Source organism: Falco rusticolus, chromosome 4 (genome assembly GCF_015220075.1).
Source record: "Falco rusticolus isolate bFalRus1 chromosome 4, bFalRus1.pri, whole genome shotgun sequence".
Taxonomy (NCBI): Eukaryota; Metazoa; Chordata; class Aves; order Falconiformes; family Falconidae; genus Falco; species Falco rusticolus.
This window is the reverse complement of record NC_051190.1, coordinates 9,704,285-9,727,774: the sequence shown is the minus strand read 5'-3', so window position 1 is coordinate 9,727,774 and position 23,490 is coordinate 9,704,285. Positions and strand designations below refer to the sequence as shown.

Below are 23,490 nucleotides of genomic sequence, written 5' to 3'. Positions count from 1 at the left end.
CGACGCTTACAGGGTGGCGACTGGAACCCATGGGTTTGCAGCGAACGGACAGTGAGAAACCCATCGGCTTGCAGTACGCGTGCCCCGCTGGCAGGGCTCTCCGCCCGCTGTTGGAGCTTGCTGCTGCCCCCGGCGGCAGGCCGCTCCGCGCCGATGAAGCCCCAGCTCCTCGGGAATGCTGGGAATGTTGAGTCAGGGACTGGCAACCCAGACAGCCAGGCTCGCAGCTGACTGAGGGAGACTCGCTGAGGGACAGAAAGACGAGGGACAGGAGCACACAAGCCTTCCCCCGACTGCAGCAGGTTCCCTCTCTTCCACCCCTCGTAGGTGTTCGGTTGCTCCGGCTTTCCCTTGCTGCCTCCTTCCTCCGCGCAAATGAGATGTCAGCTAAACGTGATGTTGTAAAATCCACGTGAGGATGAAAGAGAGATGCAATGATTTGAAAGGTGAGAAGCTTAAACAAGAATATGGCTGTAATACGTTTCTGTAAATTTATTGTGATTAAGTAAATTTCTATATATTGCTTTCTACAACTGTCTGGTAGCTGAAACTGGAAATGAATTCGGAGAATAGGCTTTTTATATTGCTTTAGAGATACATTGTAATAAATGGGACCAAGAGCACATCTTATTCTGGTAACAGAGTGCCTCTCCCTACAGAATCGTCAACCAGAAACCTCTCTTGCAGTTTCTATTAAAAGCAGCCATGGGAGTCTCATTTTTTGTGCCCAATGTTTAAAAATATTATTGTTGTCAAAATTCTCTAGAATAGAATTTATAAGCTTTGGAAATTCCTAGCTTTTATACCTAAATACTGGATAATGTTTGGGGTTTTAAAAATCGTGTCAGGAAAAAGGTGAGAGATTTCTGTACCCTTCTCGTGGCTGGTGAATGGAAATCAGAAACTAACAAGATATTATTTTGCAGTTGCATAATTAAAATACTTACTGGGGTCCCTCACTTATGATGCTGTGATTTTTTTTAAAAAAATTTTTTTTCAAAGATCATTTTAGGTTGGACAAGAGGGATGCATATGATAAAATCCATGCATATACTCATTAAGGATACCTATGTATTTTTCTGAGAGCATTAGAGTAGTAACGTGCTGGAGAAAGAATATATATATATATATTTTTATTAGTGTGTGGTTGATTTCTAGGCGGCTACCTGCTAAGCCTTGTGATGGATGGATGGGAATCTACTCCCTCAGCGGCGAATTGATATTTCCCTTTTGATGGACACACCAGCCGACCACTTGCATTGGCAGATACAAGCTCGTTACAAATCAGCACGGCCAATAAGTGCAGTCAAGAGGAGGGTAAATCCTACTTGCCAGGGTTAGTTTTCTGGTTGGCTTTTTAAATCAGTGGTTTCACTTAACTATTCGGTTGTTTGGGATTTGGTTTATTTTCCGATGCCCCTGCCCTCCATGTGCATGTCCAGGGCGGCCACCCGGTGGGAGACCCCTTCCCGGCGGCTCCGCCGAGAGCAGGCCCTTCCCGGCTCCCCCCTCCCGCCAAGGGCGGGGAGGGGGGGAAGGTCCCCCCCTCCATCAAATCGCTTCTCCGCTGGTACTTCATTTCCCTGTGGCGAAGTCGAGGATGGGAAGGATCCTCCGTCTCATGCCTGCCCCCACCCCCGGCCGCCCTGCTCTGAGGGAGGATGCGGTGGCTGTCAGCTGCCGCCCTCCTCCCACCTCAGGCTCCACAGCGCGGGCTCAGCGGCTCTTCCCAGGGCGCGGGGAGCGACCTCCTGCGGCCCTGCCGCCGCTCGTTTTCCAGCCCTAGGGGCAGGGGGGACGGCGGCCTGTCCTCCCGCTCTCGCCGCACGTCAGCGAGGAGGGGGGAGCCCGGCCACCTTCCCGGCCCAGCTCCCCTCGCAGGCGGCTGTGTCAGAGCAGCGCGGCCACCCCCACCTGCGTCTCTACAGGGACCCCTATAGCTATTCCCCTGCCAGGCGCAATTCCTTGAATTCTCCTAATATAACTGACCGCCCCGCGCCCTTCCATGGCTGCTGCTGCTCGAGCGAACGGGACTCTTAATCTGCCTTGGTGCGGGCCGTCCCCGCAGGCGGGCGGACTCCGTTTTCCCTGGCTCTCGCTGCGGGCGGGAAGGCAGCGCAGCACCGCCCCGCCCCGCCCCGCCCCGCCCCGCCCCGCCCCTCCCTCCTTGGCGGGCGGGGGCGCCCCCTCCCGCTTGGCTACCGGAGGGCGGGGGCTGGCGCGTGCCGCTGGCGGGGCCCCGCGGCCGCCGCTCCCCTGTGCGCAGGGGCCCGCGCGGGCGGGCTGAGGTGAGGGGCGCTCCCCGCGCTTCTCCGCGCCCCGCCGTGGCTCCGGGGCGTCAGGCAGTTTGCCATCTTGTTTTGCTGCTAGGGCTGGCTGGTATTTACCTGTTCTAAGAGCGGAGGTTCTTGTAGCCCCTATCCCTTCACACTCTCGTCTGCTGGAGCATTCCCGATTTCTCCCTTTCCCTGGATATGAAGAGGAAAAGGTCCCTTGTTAGGGTCCATGTTCGCACACAGGGAGTGTGAAATGGTGAGTTTCCCCAGCTCTCTTATGGAATATGTTTCTGTGGGAAAAGCCTTGTCAGTTTCTTCCTGCAAGAAACTTGACCGTTTAAGTCTTGGCTTCGTGGGTGACTGTGTTAAGGGGTGTGTGTGGAAATACTCTTTCCACATCTCCTCAGTGCCTTAAAAGAAACTTTAATGTTACTGTTACTTTTGTTTGAAAGCTCTGTGTAAAACAGTTTTCAAAGGCATCAAGGTGAGTTAGCATTTTCACTTTTCTTAAAGGAAACTGTGTATGTGTGTGTGAAAGGAGAGACTTTCTGTCCTGTGAGTGAAGGAAACATAATTTTTTCTTCCAATGAATTAATGGGATCAGGGCAGCCCCTGAGATCTGTGGCTTCACAGCTCAGGTTGAAACTACATGTTTAAACTATGGAGTAACTCTGTGCTGTATCTCATACACGTAGGGTGGGGTAGATCTTCCAGTTAAGAACTGAGAGATTTCTTGTATGTTGTCTTTTGTAGTGCTGGTTCATTTGTATTATGTCTTCAAATCGACATTTTGTTTTGTCACCACTGAAATATCAAACAAAAGGGGAAGGAGATAATGTTTTGCTAGTGAAAGGGAAAGTGAGTACATAGACTGTTCTCCTTGTCATTCTCTCGGAAATGCCCTTTTGATTACTTGAGTGATTAGACGGTAAAAAATACTGACTCCAGAAAATAGTTGGAGTACATAATTTTGAAGGGTAGTGCTGATGGTTGAAAGGTTGTTTCTGTGTTGGAGAAAGTGTGTTTAGACAGGTTTGGAGGAGACTTGGCTGCTGTTATCTTTACGTAGCTCCTGTTTTAATCCTGCCCAGTTGGTGGGGTACCCAGGCTGTCTTCCTGAATGTGGAAGATGATGCTGTCTTATTTTCCTTCCTCACCCTACAACTGAGAGCATGTGCTTTTGGTTTTCCAGTTGTGTGGGTGTTTTTCTTTCTATACCATGAAGATGGGTTTATGAATAGAAAGTGCCTTCTGTCTTGAACCAAGATGTGTCCCTTTTCCCAGTAGGTTAAGGGTTCTGTTACTGAAATGGTCTCCCTCCTTCTCAAGCATGAAGGAGGTGGTTGGCATGCAGAGATGTCTGTTGTTCTTTGCCATCCTACTGTGCAAAATGGAAATGGAGTTCCTTCCCTTAGAACTTGTGTGTGTCTGGTCTTCCTGAGCGCTGACCTCCTTTTACTTTCTGTTAGTATTTGAATGCCTTATTATACTTGTTATACCTATGATACTTTCTTGTGTGGATAACCTGCATTTGGAGGAGACTCATCTCACCACCTCTTGTATTCTACAGGTAGCTTTTCAACTTCCCAAACCTAATGGTGGTCAAATTCTGATGGATGGTGGTGTAAGATATAATTAACCATGCCAGTTGCCCCTCCTATTTCTTGCCTGCTCTGAAGGCTGAAGAAAGGTGGCAAGGGAAAAGGTGGCCCGTATTCTTAGCAGCCAAATATCTAGTGAGCACTTTTGGCTGTCTTAGAGTGTCAAATATGCCTGATATTTAGAGAATTAGCTATTCAGCATGCATGTTTTCATAGAAGAATGCTCAAGGTGATTTTCTTGTTTTAGAAAGATGATTCTTGCAGACCTTTGGAAGATGACTAACAGAAGAGTGGGTTGTTCACCCCTCAAAGAGGGTGAGGCAGCCAGCCTGTGTATCACTTCCAAAGACAACATATGTTCTCCCACCTGTACGTCTTATGGTGTTTATTATATTTTTATCCACTATGATGCATTTGTTATCTTCTCAGTTTAATTTCGTTTGTAAGATGTTTAAGATATATATGGAGATGGTTAGTCAGATCCACCCAGAAAATATTACTGTGATACTGATTTTTTTTTTCTAATGCAACTGCTCTTTTATTGTGAGATTATATTTGTTTTCTTCGGTTTTAGGATTGCTTTAGAATATTTTTGTGATGCAAGTTTTAGTTGTTAAGTAATCTTATGTACTTAGCAATGACGAGGTTGCCTCAACTTACTTGTTTTGCCACATTAATTTTAGCTTATATTTTCTACGAAGTCCTGGCAAAAGGGCAAGAGTTACTTTTAAGCAAGATGAGATTATAATTTCTTTTTGAGAATTGTAGGTGATTGAGAGAAAGCTCAGAAACAAAATTCTTTAAATGAACTGGATAGTGCTGCTTATTCTGGATGGTACTTGGAAAATGCAAAGGCAGATCGGGAGAAACGTCAGTTAAATCTTTTTTGGAGTACTTTAGGTAACAAAAAAAGAGAACAATTAAAAATAATGCTTTTTATAAACAATTTTTTTGAAATAAAGTGAGATAGGTTTATATATACTGCTGCTTGCATGTAAGGCGTGACCAACAAAAAGAGTTTTCTTTGGAGAATGGCTGTGGACTATTTGTGGGGTCCAAGAAAGCTTGTAAGCATAGATATCCAGCGTTTGTTTGTATAAGAAAATGTAAATTTATTTGAATGAATGTTGGTAGTGTAGTATTTAAGTTGTGTTGCTGCTTTCCGTTGTTGTTCTCAAGGGATTCTTACGATTCATTTAGTGATAGCAGCTTTTGCAGTGCCCAGCTTTGGAATATCTTAAATAGCCAGATTTTGTTTGCGAGTAGTTGTAACAACACTTAGGAACACCAGCCTCATATCCTTTGAGAGACAGTCTATCAAGTGCTGAGCTCTGACAAAGGCTAACAGTAGTAAAGATGTTTTAGCACTTCTTTGGATAAGCATCCATTACTGTCACAGCATTTGTGGAATTCCTTCAGGATATTAGAAGTGTAGACTTTGCGGTAAACAGTTTATATGTTTGGAGAGTTGTCTATTACTACGATCCCTTTAGTTTGTAGTGAGCATAAGGGAGAACTATAGTATCAAAACTTCTGTTCTTGTAGGATGGCGGATGGAATGTGTTTTAAGAATTTGAGGTATACCTCAGACTTTCAAGCTGTGATTGGATGTATGGGAACATTTGACGTTTTGGATGCTCAGCAAAACCTAAGCTTTTCTGAGAAGTTTTAAGGTTAGGTTTTTGAAAAGGGGTATCAGCTTTCTAGACTATCTTAGAAACTCACTCTTGCATTTGCTGAAGTATTTCAGACTAGTTAGCATGTGGCTTCCTTAAAGACCAATGTACTTTTTATTTAGTTCAAGTATCTCACTTTCAATAAGTACTGTCTTTTTTTTAAGCTTCTCACTGCTTGTCATGCTTATTATCCTATCCCTCCAACAATGCAGATGTAGAATGTAACAGGTAAATTCTACAGAAATGGAAAATTATGAGATGTATTTTATAGTTAAATCACTTTTTTAAAAAATCTCGAATTGTGCAGGAAATGCTATGAAACCATCGAAGGAGTAAAAAGACCAGTGAAAGATAAATGGTATTGGTACGTGTGAAAATAATGTGCTGTAGTTACTGGGATAACTGCGGAGTTGTGGTGGGAAGTCACTAAAGAAAGCAATGTCTATAATGATTGTCTAGCTGGCTATAGTGTGCAGTTTATTTGGAAGGAAGTGAAAGAAATGTAACAGAAGTGATCTGTTGGACGAAATTCAGGAATGACAGAGACTACATGTTGCACAGAGCATTGGTAATAGGGGGAACAGTTTCCCTCCAAGTAAGTATCTCAGGTCACTTGGGATGAATGCTGACTTATTGGGCATACTATTCTATTTATTTTGAGAAGCTAAGAGAATACACTTTTGCTGACTTCATTCCAATTCCTAGTGGAAGTTTACTGCGTCTGTACTCGTGGCTATGCTATTTGGCATCCATTTGGATTGTCTCATTGCAAAAATAACACACTGAATGGACTTGGAGGCCATACTATTTGAATTCTCAGGAACTGAATTCTTTTTGTCAAATATAAATTGAGATGTGCTGAGTTGGAGATTGTGCTGATGCTTCTTCAGGTTTCAGTATGGTGAACTAAGCACTTTTAATGGCCACTAAAATTAATTTACAGATAGTCTGCTAAGATAACATTTCATTGTATCTGTGGTGTATACAATATCTGAATCATTTAATAACTTTACAAAACAGCATAGGTCTGTGTTATTTCTGTGATGGTGTGGACTTGGACTTAAACAGTTTTCTGTAGTGCATTCTTTTCCTCAAAATATATTATTATGGAAATACAGTTCTTACCACTTATGTTCTTTGAACAATTCAGATTAGTAGACATAGTAAAGCATAGCTCTTTGTTGACCAATGTCAAATAACAGTGCAAGAAATGGGTATTCTGAGGTGCTTTACAGAGCAAACTGTCTTCCAGAGATGCATGTTTATTTTTGATAGCTAAGTATTGGAAGACATGGTGTATATTGGTTTTCATTTATATATCTTTTCCACAGACTTCATTTGAAAACTGCTCAATTTGTTTTTTCCTTAAGGAAAGCAGTTACAATTACATGTCATCAATGCCAAATGTTCACATTAGATGCCTTTAAGGACTTACAAATTGCATTTGTGAATTGGCATGATTATGGTCAGCTAAGATGGGTTTAGTGTCAGCGCAAAGGTGGAAGAGTGAATTGCACTATGAAGTTGTCAATAACCAAGTGGCTAGGGAGCTCTTTTCAGCCTTTTCTGTGAATAAATAAGTAAAAAGGTAATTTGGGAGGTGCAGTGCCTTCTCATGGTTCCAGGTTCCTGATTCTATGCTGAATTGAGAGGTAATCTGCAAAATCACTTGCATCACTTACAAAGCCTATAAGTTCCTTGGAGAATTTTGACCTCATGTGGCTGAGGCATAACCAGTTTCTTTTTTTTGGTCATGATCCTAAACTGTGTGCATTCCCTTATATCCTAGTGAAGAGAGAGGAGATGTTCTGCATGTTTTTGAATTCTAATGGCTTCAAAGCATGCTGAATGCACACATACGCTTTTGTTTTATAATTCTAGTATGTCTATTACTATCCTTGAATCCAAGAAATATAAAATGCATAGTGGATATTTAGGCTTGACAAATTTGTAAATACGCCAGTACTTTAAGTATTCTAAGAAAATGCTGTCAGTTACACAGGTAGTGTTAATAGCTGATCCTATGACTATTCTGTTGCTTTCTTATGAGAATAGAAACATTGTAGCAAAAAAACTCAACAAACAAGCTTTATCCTGCAAATATATAAGCTACTGTTTAATAACATTCATGTGAGTAGCTTTAGTGAATTGAATGGAAAATACTCCTTTGTGTAGAAGTATGTCTGATTATTTCTAAGATAGACTTAAAGTTTTAAATACCTCTTAAAATGAAAAGTGTTACATAATGTCAATGGCAGAATATTTTTTTACATACTTAATATGAAAATAAACAAATTTACAGGTCTCTTTGTAAATTTAGTCAATTTCCTTTTACCTTATTTTCAGTTCCTCGGTTTTTTTCCTAAAACAAATAAACACACACAATAAAGACTGCAATTAATATATGTATGTGTTATCTGGTGAAAAGCCTTATAATTTAAACGCTGTTGATATGAACATTGACATTACAGTTGTTTGCTGGTGTGAACATGTGCAACAAGTTTTTTTGGTATTCTACCTTTGTGGCCATATTTGGAAAACATTGTTTACTTTGGTATTATCAAAACATTCCTGATGCATTGGAAGTGTGACTTTTCCTATTGTAGACATAATTTGTGAGGACAGATTTGTGTAATATAATGATATTTTTGTTCTGTCATTACTGAGCATTTAATTAACTCTATTCTGTGCCTTCTGTTGTTAATCTCTTATGACCTTATTTACTAGCATAGGGGGAGTTCCCCCTTATCAGCAAGGGGAAAGACAGATACTGGGTGTCACACAGAGTGTGTTTACAAAAGCTTTCAGTTTGAAGCAATGTCTTTAGTAGAAACATATATAAAACCATAAAAACCATACTTTTATCGAGTGTAACTTTTATGAATCTCTTGTATTAATTTTGAAGATCAAACATGGTCTTTTCATTACTTGAATTCTAAGAGCTCTTTTTACATGGTTTAAAGCATCACAACAGGTCTTAATCTTGAAACAAGGGATCAATATGTTTGGAGTGATCCTTGACCTATCTTCCTTTCTTGCATGATGATATAGCAGTTGAGCTAACAAAGTTCTGCAGTAGTATTTGTCTTCATAAGTAAGTGTTGCTTACTTTCACAATGGCCTCTGTTAGTCCAGAGTATGCAAATGGAAAAAAATAAATGCATGCAATTATTCTGTAAGAAGAATTAAGGTTTCTATCAGTATTGCAACTTGGTGTCATTAGCGTGCACAGAATTTAAAGCGTTGACTTTGTGACTTAGATCCTCACATTTGACTGAAGAATTTGGACTATAACTTGTTTTGTCAAGGATTCAGTTTTCCTTGCTCATAAAAAAGACAGAGGAAATGGAGACTAGATGATAAGTTAGCAATATGAAGTTGCAAATGTGAATCGACCTACTTCACTTTTTATGGTGTACAACTTGGTTGCACCATAAGCAAGGTGAATGAGATTGCAGTGAAGAAAAAGAAGCTTGGCTATTTAAATCATTATGGATATATTATTTTTTCCTTAAAATTTTTTTTAGTTTCCTTTACCCTGTTTACCTTTTAAAAGTAATTATAAAACTGGAAATTCAAGTTGAAGTATATCCTCGTTTGATTCTTTACGCACATTTATAATGAAATATATGTGTAGTATTGCTAGAAAAAATATTTTAAAATATGTTAGGTCCTGCACATGGGTTGGGGCAATCCCAAGCACAGATACAGGCTGGAAGGAGAATGGTTTGAGACACCACCCCGCCCCTGCCAAGGAGGAAGACCTGGGAGTTTCGGCTGACGAGATGCTCAACCTGACCCAGCAATGTGTGCTTGCAGCCCAGAGAGCCAACCGTATCCTGGGCCGCATCATAAGCAGCATGACCAGCAGGTCGAGGGAGGTGATCCTCCCTCTCTGCTCTGGTGAGACCCCACCTGGAGTGCTGCATTCAGCTCTGGGGTCCCCAACATAAGGAGGACACAGAGCTATTGGATTGAGTCCAGATGATGGCCACAAAGATGATCAGAGGGTGGGAGCACCCCTCCTATGAGGACAGGCTGAGAGAGCTGGGGTCGTTCAGCCTGGAGAAGGGAAGGCTCCAGGCAGATCTTACAGCAGCCTCCCAGTACCTCAAGGGGCCTGCCAGAAAGCTGGAGAGGGACCTTTCACAACGGCATGTAGTGATAGGACAAGGGGTAATGGCTTTCAACTGGAAGAGGGTCGATTCAGATTAGCTGTAAGCACAAAATCCTTCACTGTAAGTGCAGTGAGACGCTGTCACAGTTTGCCCAGAGCAGCTGTGGATGCCCCATCTCTGGCAGTGCTCAGGGCCAGGCAGGATGGGGCCAGGAGCAACCTGGTGTTAGTGGGAGGTGTCCCTGCCCATGGCAGGGGAGTTTGAGCTAGATGATCTCTAAGGTCCCTTCCAACCCAAACCATTCTGACTGGGATTGTCTCTGTGTTCCTCTTGAAGTTACAGGTGCTTTGTAAAGAAGCTTTAAGTATTAGGATTTTGTCATTACTAAGTATAAATAACAACTAAGATGTTGCTTGAAAGGGGAAGAAAGGTGGCATTTATTGCCATTTTTAATTTAAAAATAATAGAACAAGTCTGATCTTCCAATTTTTACTAGGAAAATTTCAGGTTTTATTAATCATGCTTATTTTTAAGCTTTAACTTCTGAATTGAAGTAGAAAGGTAATGCAGTCTATAACAATTAACAGAAACACTGTCTTTGTTAAGTAGTCATTCAAGTTAGGTAAATTTTGGTAAAAGCAAAGCAAAATCATGTTACTCAGGCATAAGTTTTCAGTAATCCTGAGGAATAGTGTAGACTTCCACATTTTAATGTTGTTTGACCAAATGTCTCTTGACTATTTTAGTAAAGATTTAACATATTTAACTTTTTTTACTGTTATTTAATAGTAATTAAACTAAAAGTACTGTTTTTCTGGCTAATGAGGTGGCTTAGAATAATCCTCCACAAAGACTGAAGTGCGTAAATGCAGGCTTGCATAGATAAATGAGATTTCTTATTGAGAAAAAAATAAGACACAACTGATTAACAATTGCAGGATGGAAGGCACAATGAATATAGACTAGAATGCAGAATTTAGCAAATACGTGACACCTGCGTACCTGCAAGGACTAAAATGTTAGGCATTCTTTCTCTGGAAAGAATAAAGCTTGACAAGCCTTTAGAATTATCTGTATATCCTGAGTAGGTTGTTATGGTGCAGGGAAGTTGAGTAAAAAAACTTGAAGAGTGCAGGCAGTGTTTTGGAATGTACTTTTCTATGGCTTATTGTCGCAGCACTCTCAAAACTAGGCAGCTGTAACAAGGTCTTTTACCATCTCATACCAACATACTCTTCATGCCAGTCCCTATGCTGTCTTCTCCTGGGCTTTCCTCACCTAGGGCATTTGTTCTCTCTGCTTCTTCCTTGGCTGCCCAGCCTCTTAACAGAACCAGCCACAGCTGCACTTTATCTACATCGGCCAACCCACCGCCCCTGAAGCCGACCCACAGCTGTATATTATCAATGAGAGTTAACTCGGCTTCACTCTTCTACAGCTTATTACTTGTGATTACACCACTTGCCTTCCCCCACCCACCCCCCCCCCCCCCCCAAGGAAAAATAGGATCTTAACATTAGATGTTGCAGAGGGAGCAGATGACTAGCAAAACAATTTGCTCAGGACTGTGAAGTTTGATCTAGCAAAACTGAGATATTTTACCCTGTGTCTTTGAACCTCTTAGCAACACTGTTAGTGCTGATGCTTAATATTTTAAACAAAGGATGATGCTAAACATCCCTGCTTCTGCTGATTGACCGTTAAATCAGAATAAACTTGGACAGCGATATGTCTGCATTGGAAGATAATTTGTTATGCAGGCTGTACTACTTTGTGTTTCCCCAGAACTGGCAAATACACTGCCCTACAGCTTTTTATAAAGATACACTGTGTTCTCTGGCAAAACCAATGAAAATCAGATGTGATTTTCTGCCATTGTTTGGCTATAGAAGCCTTTTTTTTTTTTTTTTTTATGATCTATCTTCAGGTCTTTAATATTTGACACAAAAATAATAAAAAAAAAATCTTAAATTTCTCGCCTCCCTTAGGCATCTTAGAAACTCCAGGGAGACTTTTTCCTGTCACAAGGAGTGCAGGAAAGAATTCTTGGAGTGGAAGTGTTAGAGATAAAATATTAAGAATTGGTGTTTCAACAACAGAAAGACCCAACTCAGAGGTTGCGAAGTACTGGAGATGTCAGTTGGTGAAGTTTAAATATTTCTTTTTATTTAAAGCCCATTTCTAATTAATATTACACTTTAAAAGTGGTTTAAAACAATTACAATGCCTCTAACATTGTAATAAAAAGTCAGTGCTTTGAAAAAAATGTACTTTTACTGAGCACTAGCTTTATTTTAAAACCGAAACGTGTATAAATGAGAATTAAAAAGGTATTGTTGATTTTTTTTTTTTTAAACTCAAATATACTTGAGAGTAATATAATTTACAGTCCTGATAATTCAGTCAGAACTGCTTTTTTTCCTGAGTTTTTTAATACTGTGTTTTGAGCAAATATTTCCATGGCTGGAGTTTACTGATTGCATGAGGAGTGTTAATTGCTGTCACTGCACCTGATAACACTAGAATACCTGATGACTTTATTTTCCATGTATGTCATTAGATGCATATTCAGCAGCCATTCTTACTTTCTCCTTCATGTAGAATTTTGCTTGCATGGAGTAGAAATGGAAGATAGGCAGGTGTGATGAACTATTCCTGTGAGGTGATAAATGCTAGTTCTTTCATTTAGCATTGATGAGAGTTCAGGGACATTTCCAAGTTGTAAGGTCATACCAGACATTGAAACTAACTTTATGCACAACTACATAAGTACTGTTTTTATAACTAACTACAAGAGAAGGTACATAAATTAATGCTTATTGACAAGTAAAAATAAATTTATTGTGCAGACTATAGTAAAACTTACATTTATGTTAGAAATGCAGATTCAAGACACTCTAAGGAACCTAAATGAAGATGATGTTGCTTTTAATGTCATGTATATTTTATTTCTCAAACTTTTAAGGAATAGTAGAGTGGTAGAAAGAAATGAGTCCTTTTCTTATGATTGAAATATGGGAGGGAGGAATAAGTAATTTATCAGTCTGATAAGTCTGGTAAATAAGTAGGGAAGAAATACTCCGCTTTCTTAATAAAACCAGTGCAGGTCTGGTACTAACTCTATATGAACCAGCATTTGGTTCATTATCTTTTTGTTACTTTATTAAAATAAGAAATGCTTTGCTGCTCAGATTAATGAAGAAAGGAAGTATACTGTACAATAAATTTTGGTTCTCTGTATCTAGTTTGCATCGTGTTGTTTTTAATTTTATTTTTAATCAGCACAGATGATAAAAAATTATCTCTTAAGACAATGCGTTGAGCCACTGTTAAAGCAGTCAAAACCCTAGGTAAAATGAAAGAATGTGCCAGAAATATTTCTGGCTCTTGGTTGCTACTTTAAATATACATGCATCCCTAGAGTTCTGTGTATAGAGGTGGTTGTTGTTGTGATAAGGGAGTATTTAAATGATTCCTTTATTTTAATAGAATCCTTGACTGCTTGCTAGGACATGCTGATGGAACAGAACTTTTTCTGTGAATCTCCTTTTTGTGGTGTCTCAAAATACAGGGAATGCGAGTCCTAGTGAAGAACATGGGAACACTATTGTTACCGAAATCTCGGAAGGAAGAACTTATCAACACCAATGTGATGTAGATAAGCAGACACTTCTTTATTAACAGCCGGGTGCGTGAGTGAGTCGTCTCACGATCAACGCACACCAAGTTTCAAAATCATACACCATATATTGAATGTATTCATGCATATTCATTAAGTATTCATGCATAATCATAATATTCCCCCCAAACCATTAACATACTCTCCTCCCATATGCGATTCTGTGCAGTAAAGGTTAGAAAGGTCCAGAAATGGGTCTGGGGTATGATTTGGGTAGGTGGTATATGAGTCGGTGGTCGCGATCTCCCCCTGCTGGAATTACCTTTTACTAAAGTTCATGGTTTCTTGGCAGGTAACTACAAGTTGTTCCAGTTGACTCTCCCCAGTTCCCATTAATTCTATATTCTGACATTTCAATACACTTTCTACATACAGAAGACTAGTCAAATACAAAGAAATCCTCTCCCCAGTTCCCATTAATTCTACATTCTGACATTTCAATGCATTCTCCTAGTCTACCCGTAAATAGTGTATCCAATCATCTTGAATCTTAAGTCTGTTACCTAAGTTCTAATCATTCCTACTAGGTGATTCTGACCTATTCTTTTGGCCATGCTACAGGGCTGTACAGAGGATTTCATAGCAGCTTTTGCTGTGCAACTACAAGTTTCATGAAAATATATTTCTTATTCTAAATGATTTTATAAAATCAAATAAAGTCAATTAATTCTAACTTATTAGCAGATCTGTAACATTATCTTCTACATAATCTCTTATTTCTTTTGTTGGTTTTTGTTTATATCTGGGGAGCTGTAGAGTACTAAACAGTTTTAGACGGTTTGGAAGCCTTTAAGTATTTAAAAAATCGGATTGCTAATTTCTGCACTGAGCAGTCATTATGTATTATTTGGGAAGGTTAGCTGTAAGGAAGGGGTTCCTTTAAAGCTTTCAGTAGTATTACAAGTGTTTGCACTCTTGGCTGATTATTAATATTGGCAAGTAGTTGTGCAAAGCTATTAAGTATTTGGCTAATATCCAAACTTACTGCTGACTAGGTGATTCTGGCCAGAGGGGAGACAAACTCCAACTGGCCCTAAGCTTTCTAAGCATAATTGTCAGAATTCTTCTCTCCCCTGTCCCCTCTTCTCTTGCTTGCCCCATCTGTGTTTTGGTGGCTGTTCTGGCCCCACTATGCCTCCCTATGAACATGGTATAAACAACAGGTGAGATATATTGACATAAAGTCAGAAAGTAGCTCTGTTTTTAGATGCTTGTTACCAGTTGATGATAAGGCAATGGTAACGCTGACCCTTAGGATAATCATGTGACCTAGTCTAGGCAAAAAACCCCCAACCAAACCCCAAAACCCCAACTGCCTGAAAAACAGGAAAAGGAGGAAATAGAGTCTCTTTATCCTTCACTAAATATATTTGACTGCTGTCAGTAATATGAAGAGTCATTTCTGTACGGTTAAGATGATACTTTGGATTTAGTGGTCAATGTACTTCCTGAGCACAGTCTGAATATTTGCTCATATTATGTTTTCTTGCATGGGAATATCTAATGAGGAAAGGTTTGCTACATTTTGTTGTCTCTGGCCCTGTGTCTAGTTACTGAATTTTTTCTACGCTTCTTGGTGTTTTCCAGCATAGTGTGATTTGATAATTTTTTTTCATTAAAGTTGTTAAATTTGCTGTGGAATTAGCCACACTGTATGCTGTCTAGCGCCTGCTTGTTAGTGAAACCTCTAACGTGAAACTGGTGTGAACTCTCCATGCGCTGTGGCTGCATGCAGGATTGGTAGCAGAGTTCAGACTGTTACCTGTTTTGAATGGTTTGGAGTATCTGATCTGAGACTGCTGGGCTGCTTCGGTCCAAACACGTTACAGGACTGCCATGGAATGTAACAACATACTGTAATTCTCCTCAATTGAATTAAGGAAGAATTTAATAACTACTTTAAAAATTATTCAGACACCACAGGCTTTTGTCTGGCAAGATCTAGTTTCCATTTTTTTCTGAATCATCAGGATTCATAGAGCTCAGGAAACAGGCAAAGTAGGCCCTAGTCTGTTTTGAGGCTAAGCTACAATGCCTCTACGCAATTCTTTTGGAGTTCTTATGAAAAGATTGACAGACACAACACAGAAAATGTTCAATTGCTTTGAACTTGCCAATGATTTGTTTAAATACTTAACAGAAATAATTGGGGGTGTGTATGTGTGCAAAAGAGTATATAACCAGTGAAAACCAGAACTTAATGGGGTTCTTTGAAGACAGTATTTCAAGGAAGCTGTAATTATGTAAAATGTAGAAGTAATGCATTTGGAAAGTAAACTGAATGAGACAGACCTTCCATTAGCATTATACTGGAATCCTATGTTTTAAGTCTCTATAAAAATAGATAGTTAAGAAGCAAATAAAATGCAATGTCAGAGACTTAAGTGATGTGGATAATCTGAACCCATGATGTTATTGTCTCCAGAGGGCAGGTGATGAGATGAGGCAAAAATGTGGAAAATAAACTAAGCTTAAGTCAAAACAGCCACCAGGAAGTATTTTAGCGTGACTGTTTCTTATTTGTTGGGATTTTCAAGGCTGATGAAAGCATGGGGGTTGGGGGAGGGTCCGGTGTCTGCCCCCTGCCCCCCAGCTGAGAATTCATGCTTAATCTTCTGGATTTGTTTGCAATGCAAAATGTTAGTCACAATCATAATGGTTACTTTTAAAGTCATATTTACATTAAAAAGTGTTTTTTAAAGTAAGAAAATATTAAGACAAGTAGTTGAGCATATTTTTTGTTCTAGTACTATTAAGCTGATCTGGATTTTAAAACTCAGAATAACCTTTTATGGGAAAATACATGCAGTAGGTCTGCAGTCAGTCATAGACCAGACTGACTGACTGAATCTGGGTAACTTTTTGTCTCAAAAGTTTTCAGGGGGATATAACCTTCATGAGTTTTATTAGAGCTCCTTTGTGCTTGCTACTGCAAGATCTACAGCTTCTGGGCTTCTGTCAAGAGAGAGGGAGGATTGGTCTCTTTAGTTTTGGGTACACTGTTCTTGTCTATACAGCTCTCCTATTCTCCCCATCATATATGAGATTTTTATATTTCCACTTGATTCCATTTATCTTTCTTTCCACTCCTTGCACTATGGTGCATAAGGGTTCAGCAAAAGCATACTTGAAATATTACTACTCTAAAGCAATTGTTTTTCATCCAATATTTGCCCCCCTAAATTAAAATAGTGATATAAAATCAGTTTAGTTTTCAAGATGGAATAATCTGTATCTCACCTGCCCACTCTAAGTTCAACTAGAATTGCTCTGGGTCAGCAGGTTCTATGGGAAGATGGGGAAAGGGATCTTCTCTTTTTTTCCAGGCAGTAGAAGATGATCTGTGTGGCAATTGTTGAAACCCTGAGGCTGATACTGCTTCTTCCTAATATTGTTTCTTCATGCCTTCTATTCCTGGTGTGTTGAGACAACACAGTAAATCTTCCTGAAGCTAGGAAGGCTCTGTGTATACACAGTAAATAGTAGAAAATGGTGTTAGGTGCCTTTCTCCCCTCTTCCATAAAGCAGTGGTATATGGCTTCTGCTGTGTCTGAGACTTTTCATGGCCGTAACGGAAGACTCAAGGTTTACCCTTGATTATATATATACTTCCAAAAAGCAGACTTTCACATGCTTTCCTTTTTCAAAAGTGTTGGCAAGAAAGCAAGTCTGTATAATTCAGGTTGTAGAAGGTAATGAATTGCAAATTAAAATAGAGATACACTGTAAGAATTTCTTTAAATTGTAGTTACCAGCTTTTGGTCTGTGAGCTACCCTTAGTAGCCTGTGAAAGTAAGAAAACCAAGCATATCGTCAGTGTGCTTGCACTTTCTATGTAGAGGTCTCAATCTTGATTATTTTATGGGGGAAAATAAAGCTAATAATTGAAAATTCTGTGGAGATAATTACATTTCTTTGGCTGGTAGTGTTTGTCTTCTGTTGCTTTCAGAATTTACACAGGCTTATGAAAGTTACAATGCTAAGTCAGTAGGTGAACAGTTTTATTAAAGGAGAAGTCTAGAGAGAAATTAGCCTCCGTTTGCATGAGGGATGGCGATTCCCTTTTTCAGTAGGGTTCAATGATAAGCATTGGAGCACTAAGTGAGAAAAACTCTCTGCTTTGAGATGAAGACTTCTCAAAACCTCACAGAAGTAGAGAAAGGAAGACGGACCACAGCTAGTAAACTAAAAGGCAAACCAAGTATCTAAGAATACATATCAGGGACAAAAACAAAAGGCTAAGGTAGGATATTAAGTGACTCAAAGGGAGAAGCATAAATTACTTGTTTGTCAGACTGTGGCAATGGCAAGGAAAACCAGTATTGATATGATATAGGGGTGTTCTGTACCTGTACTGTTGAGGATCAACAAATCTGGTCCCATCCCCACAACCTGGCCATGTATCAGGTCTGCTGTATCAAAAATTATTTGATTGTATCCAGTTTAAATTGACATTGACAGCTTATGCTAGCAATCTTAGTTTTGCATTAGGTCAGATTTTTTTGGGGGGTGGGGGGTAGGGGAATTGCATCAGTTCAGCAGACAGTTGGTTTTGCTTAGGATCTGCTATGAGCCAGTGGAAGGAAAATGATCTTCAGCTCTGATCTCATGTGAGATCCTCTTTGAAGGAGCAACAGAACTTTCTCAGGAAACTAGAAATATACAAGGGTGGATTTCTCGGAGTGCATTATGAATGATACTTGACCAGAGGATGGCTGGCACTTGAGAATTTGGATGAGCAATTGCATTGCCCCCCAGTGACCATGACAAAATATGATTTTTATTGATCAATGCATTGAAATTGAGATGGCAGAAAAGCTGCACCATTTCTTTGTGGAACAAATCGTGGGTCAGCTCTTGAATGCTGGTTGACATCAGAAAAGGGGGACAGGTTTGGGTACTCATGATAAAATGTCAACATTTGAAAATGCAAATCAGCAAGTTGTATCTGGCTCCTTTAAATCTGTGCACCTTGGGGCTGATGCCAAAACGGCACAGAGTAACTGCTCAGAGACTAATTTTGTCTTTAAGCAGCAAAGGTATTTATTTCGTGCAATGTTGGGGAGCTAGTTGATTCGCACCAGACAAACTAGCTCCAAAGTTTTCAGGTAAAAGTTAGGTATTTTATACAGTTTTCATGAGAGGTTACACAACATCTTTACATACCTACTCATTTGATTTTGACACCTAATCATTCCATTCACAATAGGTGGGATCTAGGTGGAGTAGACCTTTCAATTTCCTTTGTTCAACGATTTCCTGACTTGATGGTCTCCTTATGTCCTTCAGGTGCCCACCTTATCTTTTCTAATTATTCAGAGTACATTCCTTTCTCAACACAAACAGAGCATCACCCAGAGCACTGTACCAAACTCATCCTGACTAATCTTTTATTTTAAGACCTTGTTCTGTTTCAGGCTGAACTCAAGAAGCTTTAAGAGGTTTTCGTGGCTTCAGAAGCTGGATCAGGCTTTTGTCTCTAGAATTAAAAATATTTGTGTTATTAGTTACGTAGTCCTGAAGTAGGAAAGAAAATCTTATGCCTGTCTTCCTAAACAGTTTAAAACCTACATTTTTTCATTGAAGGAGGTACCCCTGCTTTGCTTTATGCATTGCTGAATTGTTTGTACGTGGCAAAAAGTGGTAGTTTTATGACAGAATTACTGGTCTTGTTAACATAGTTTGTGTGGAACCATGTTATGTTAGCTTGTTTGAGTCATTTCTGATGAGGGCAGTGCTTGCATTGAGATGAATTACTTTTAATGGAGCAGCCTGGGTGCAGTATGAAAAGTTCAGTGTTTCCAAATTATCAATGTTGAATAAATACCACGCTTCTATATTTTTGCTGAGCACCCATAGTGGCATTGTCATCAGTGTTTCAGTGTAGTGTAGTGCCATGCCTTCTGCTTCTGAATCTTGTGATTCTTCACACAAGACTCTTGTAACCTCTTGGGAAACAGTCAAAAATTCACAAGAATGGTCACTGTTATAATAGTAGTTGAAATAAGTTGAACAATTTGAAACATCTCAGCTAATTCAGAAACATACTGGTAATGCAAATGAAACAAAAATGCTTTAGACTATGGTGGCTGTTAAATTTATGAAAATGTAACATATACCAAGGAATTGTTGCAATTCATATAAACTGTGGTATATGATAGTGTTGGATAATGAGGGGTCAGTGGAGAACTTGGTATGCTTCTTGTTTGCTGACATTGTTAGTATCCGTTATGTTTTATGCTAATATTGTTGGTGAGGCTTTAACATCCTAAAGGTTATTAATAAATATGACATCAAATCGACCTACTGCCTGTCTCTGCAGCAACACTTTTTTTTTTCACAGCAAATGTAGAACAGATGTTTTAAAACACAGAAATAATGTATCTATAGATAATGAGGATGCCTTGAGGGTATTGTTAACGTACTACATTTGACTGAATCTAACTTTTGTTCTTCCTCTCATTACCTTTGAAATAAATGGTACTGGAGCTGGTTAATGACCACCAATTTAATTAATACCACAAACTTATTGAAATGGTCAGATTTGTTTAAAGAAAAATAATCAGTGGGCCTACCTAATCCTAAAGTCCTATTGTATGTTTATATTTATGCTACGTGAAGTTAATATACTTACTCAAAACTTGGTAAATGTATAATGATAGTGTTGAAGAATTTGAGAACAAAGTTTTGGTCCACATCTGTCTGTTTGGTTAAATAAATTACAAGGATAGTTCTAGCAAAGCAATAATATGATTTCCATAGGGGAAAAAAGAGAATTGTATTTCACAAGCCTTCCTTTTCTAAATGAAAACCTAGGTTATTGTCATGCAGCCTTTTCTTGAGAAGCTTATTAACAATAAATATTAGCAAGCTAGTACTTCATTGAACAAATATGATGTATTGCAACACAGTATTAATTGTTCAGAAGGAAATATTCACTCAAATTAGCTTAGTTTTATTATTAATTTTTCTTACTAAAATATGTTTTTACTGGTTACAGCTGAACTGTACAGCTGAAAGAAACATTTTGTACAGCTGGAAGAAACATTGCTTCCTTCATCTTTTTTCCTGTCCAAAAAGCTCTTTGTTAATCTAAACAAAAATTTAAACCTCTGCCTATTTTCTTGTTCTGTCTTAATCTAATATTATTCGAGAACATACAGAACAGCTGAATTGCTACTTTTATGCTGTCTTTTAAAAATGCAGTATCTTAGTTTGTGTAGTTCTTAAAGTCAACAATGGCTATTTTTTTTCCTTTAATTCCACATGGACAGCCATTTAAGCCCATTAACATAAGGCTAAGATGAGTTTTTGGGCCCATGCTGTTTATTGTGACATAAAGCTTGTTAAATAAGTCAAAATGTCAAGATATTTTCTATTTTGAAATAAATGAACAGTTTATTCTGAATGAAAATAGTTTGAATATACATTTTTAACTAGTCATCCTAAATACAAAATATATAGTAAATTTTATTTTTAAAGTAATTACTCTGGGAAGTGGGTTAGTTTAATTTCTGATGTATGCTGATTACTTATTTTCCACGATGAAAATTTACTTAATTTTGTATCTTTTTTCAGGTCTCTGACTTTGGAGGAACAATAGATTTTTGCCTATTGGAAGAATGCAGTGAAACTGCCAATATTTCTAGCTGGAATTATAAATTTAATATTCAACTTTAGTGTTACTAATTTATTACGAAATAGTACCTCAAAGTAGAAGAAAAATGTATGGAAGTGCAAGAACAATCAGCAACTTGGAAGGAAGTCCCTCCAGGTCTCCTCGTTTGCCAAGATCCCCTCGCCTGGGCCACAGGCGAACAAATAGTGGAGGAGGAGGAGGAACAGGTAAGACGTTATCGATGGAGAACATCCAGTCCCTTAATGCAGCCTATGCAACATCTGGACCAATGTATCTGAGTGACCATGAAGGTGTAGCTTCTACTACTTTCCCAAAGGGCACAATGACTCTTGGAAGGGCTACAAATCGGGCTGTGTATGGTGGTCGAGTCACAGCTATGGGGAGCAGTCCTAATATTGCTTCAGCTGGACTTTCGCACACAGATGTCCTTTCTTATACTGATCAGCATGGAGGTCTGACCACATCTTCACACCATCACCACCATCAGGTTCCTTCTATGCTGAGACAGGTTAGAGACAGTACCATGTTAGACCTGCAGGCTCAGCTTAAGGAACTACAGAGGGAGAATGATCTTCTTAGAAAAGAACTAGATATTAAGGACAGCAAGCTGGGATCCTCCATGAATAGCATCAAAACCTTCTGGAGTCCTGAGCTGAAGAAAGAAAGAGTATTGAGGAAAGAGGAAGCAGCCAGAATGTCAGTTCTTAAAGAACAAATGAGAGTTTCCCATGAAGAAAATCAGGTAAATAATTTTGACAGTTTCTTTGTGTTGGTTTATGGTTAAGTACTTGATGATTTACTTATGGTACTGTATCCTATGCTGGAGCAAGTTTGACATTTACAACAAGAATTGTATGTCTTGATCTATCTGCCTCTGGCTGCTAAACAGTAGGAAAGCACACTAATAAGAATCTGAATGCAGGTTATAATTTCCTTCATGCAGCATTCATTCACATAATAGCTGAAGAGAATGATTGTCGCTATACTTTTTCTTATTTTTGAGACTTTCTCTAGTGCTTTTTTGCAGCAACAGTCTAAATATACTTAGCAACCATTTCTGAAGAGGTAAATGAGCCACCTGTGCAAAAGTATAAATAAACATGCACAGGCATATTGTGTAAGCTGTAAGGCATTTAGCTGTTAAAGTTAGAAGATATATTAAATCCTCATATGTAAGCTTCTGTAAATCTGTTACAGAATGAAGTTGAAGTTGTCTTTTCAGCAACATTGCAGAGACTTGTGTCTTAGAAAAGAACATCTTGTAAATAAGTATTTTAAATACTTACACTCACATCATAACGTTCTTTTCCCAAAGTTGTGAAAAGATTGAAGTATTTTAATCTGGTTGAATAAAGCTATAAGGTCAAGCTTTGAGACTGTGCTCAAAGCTATACAAAACAGTGGCACAGAATAGATCAAAAAAATTTTTGTATTGCTCTCTCCACACACTTTTTGGCTGCTGGTCTTATTTTAAAGCTGATCCTTTTTAGACCATCTGTTAACTTTCCCCAGACAAAAATGCAATCCTATGTTTCTCTCACTTCCAGATTCCTAATCTAAACTTGTTTGTTGGCAGGCAACAACAAATGAAATTTTTAATTTACTTCCGGCTTTGTGACACCATCAGTGCTTCTTTCCAAACTTTCCACCTCTTAGGCATGTCATGAACCTAAATACCTATGGAACTAACAAGCCTGATACCAGTTACTTTAGCGGGAAGTTGACTGGGTCTTGATCAGGAGTTCAGTACAGCAAATTAATTTATTATTTTTGTGTATCCAGACTGACAGTAATAGTTACTGAATATTTATTTATAGTAGGTGCACTAGGATGCTGCTAGGACCAAAAACATGTTTGATGGAGGTTCTGCTATTCACAAGCCTTACTGGTTAGCTATTTTAATTGTGACGGTTGAAGTAGCAGTAGGAGGAACATCCTAATATACTCTGTTTTGGTAGCCTTTCTTATGGAAATGTCAAATATCTTGTATTGTCATTTGGAATCTAGATCTGGTATTCAGACACTGTCACCTACCAAAGTGGTTATGTGTGGGTTTTTTGGTGGTGTTTTTTTGTTTGTTTTCCTAAAAAGCTATTTCCTCATCTTGAGGGGAAAGTAAATTAGTAACTCTGTTAAAGTCCTCCTATTCATTCATTTCATATCCTTTATTTTTAACAAGTGCTCTTATTTTCCTGTGAGAAGATTCTTCTCTGAGTCTTTTTTCAGATCTATTACACAAATTTTCTTGAGGCGAAGAGACCAAAATGGCTCGTGTTCTTAATACAGGTGTAAAATGCATTGATGGTCAATAGTGTTTGCCCTTTTATTCTGTATGTCTCTCCCAAGAATTCCCAACACTCAGTTTGTTCTTTCTAGCTTTGGGTTACCTTTTATTTATTTTTCTTTTACTGCTACTGAGTATTGAACTAATATTTTGATGGAAATATTAATCATACCTGAAGAATCTCACCAGTGGTTATAATCAGTTTCGATCCCAGCTT

The 23,490-nt window shown here is 38.9% G+C and overlaps 1 protein-coding gene across 6 annotated transcripts in view; it reads left to right on the top strand.

Annotated features, from left to right (window-relative positions):
• The first annotated feature begins 205 nt into the window (after nt 1–205).
• ERC2 (ELKS/RAB6-interacting/CAST family member 2) overlaps nt 206–23,490 on the top strand; it is a 521,411-nt gene continuing 498,126 nt past the window's right edge. For 4 of the 6 annotated variants that reach the window (XM_037386911.1, XM_037386910.1, XM_037386909.1 and 1 more), the window contains exons 1-3: nt 206–446; nt 1,159–1,336; nt 20,929–21,731. In XM_037386911.1, the coding sequence (XP_037242808.1) occupies nt 21,075–21,731 (657 nt within the window). In that variant the 5' untranslated portion in view covers nt 206–446; nt 1,159–1,336; nt 20,929–21,074. Of the gene's footprint in view, nt 447–1,158; nt 1,337–2,299; nt 2,533–20,928; nt 21,732–23,490 lie in introns of those variants that run through there. The other 2 variants (XM_037386906.1, XM_037386908.1) reach the window with 2 other exon arrangements.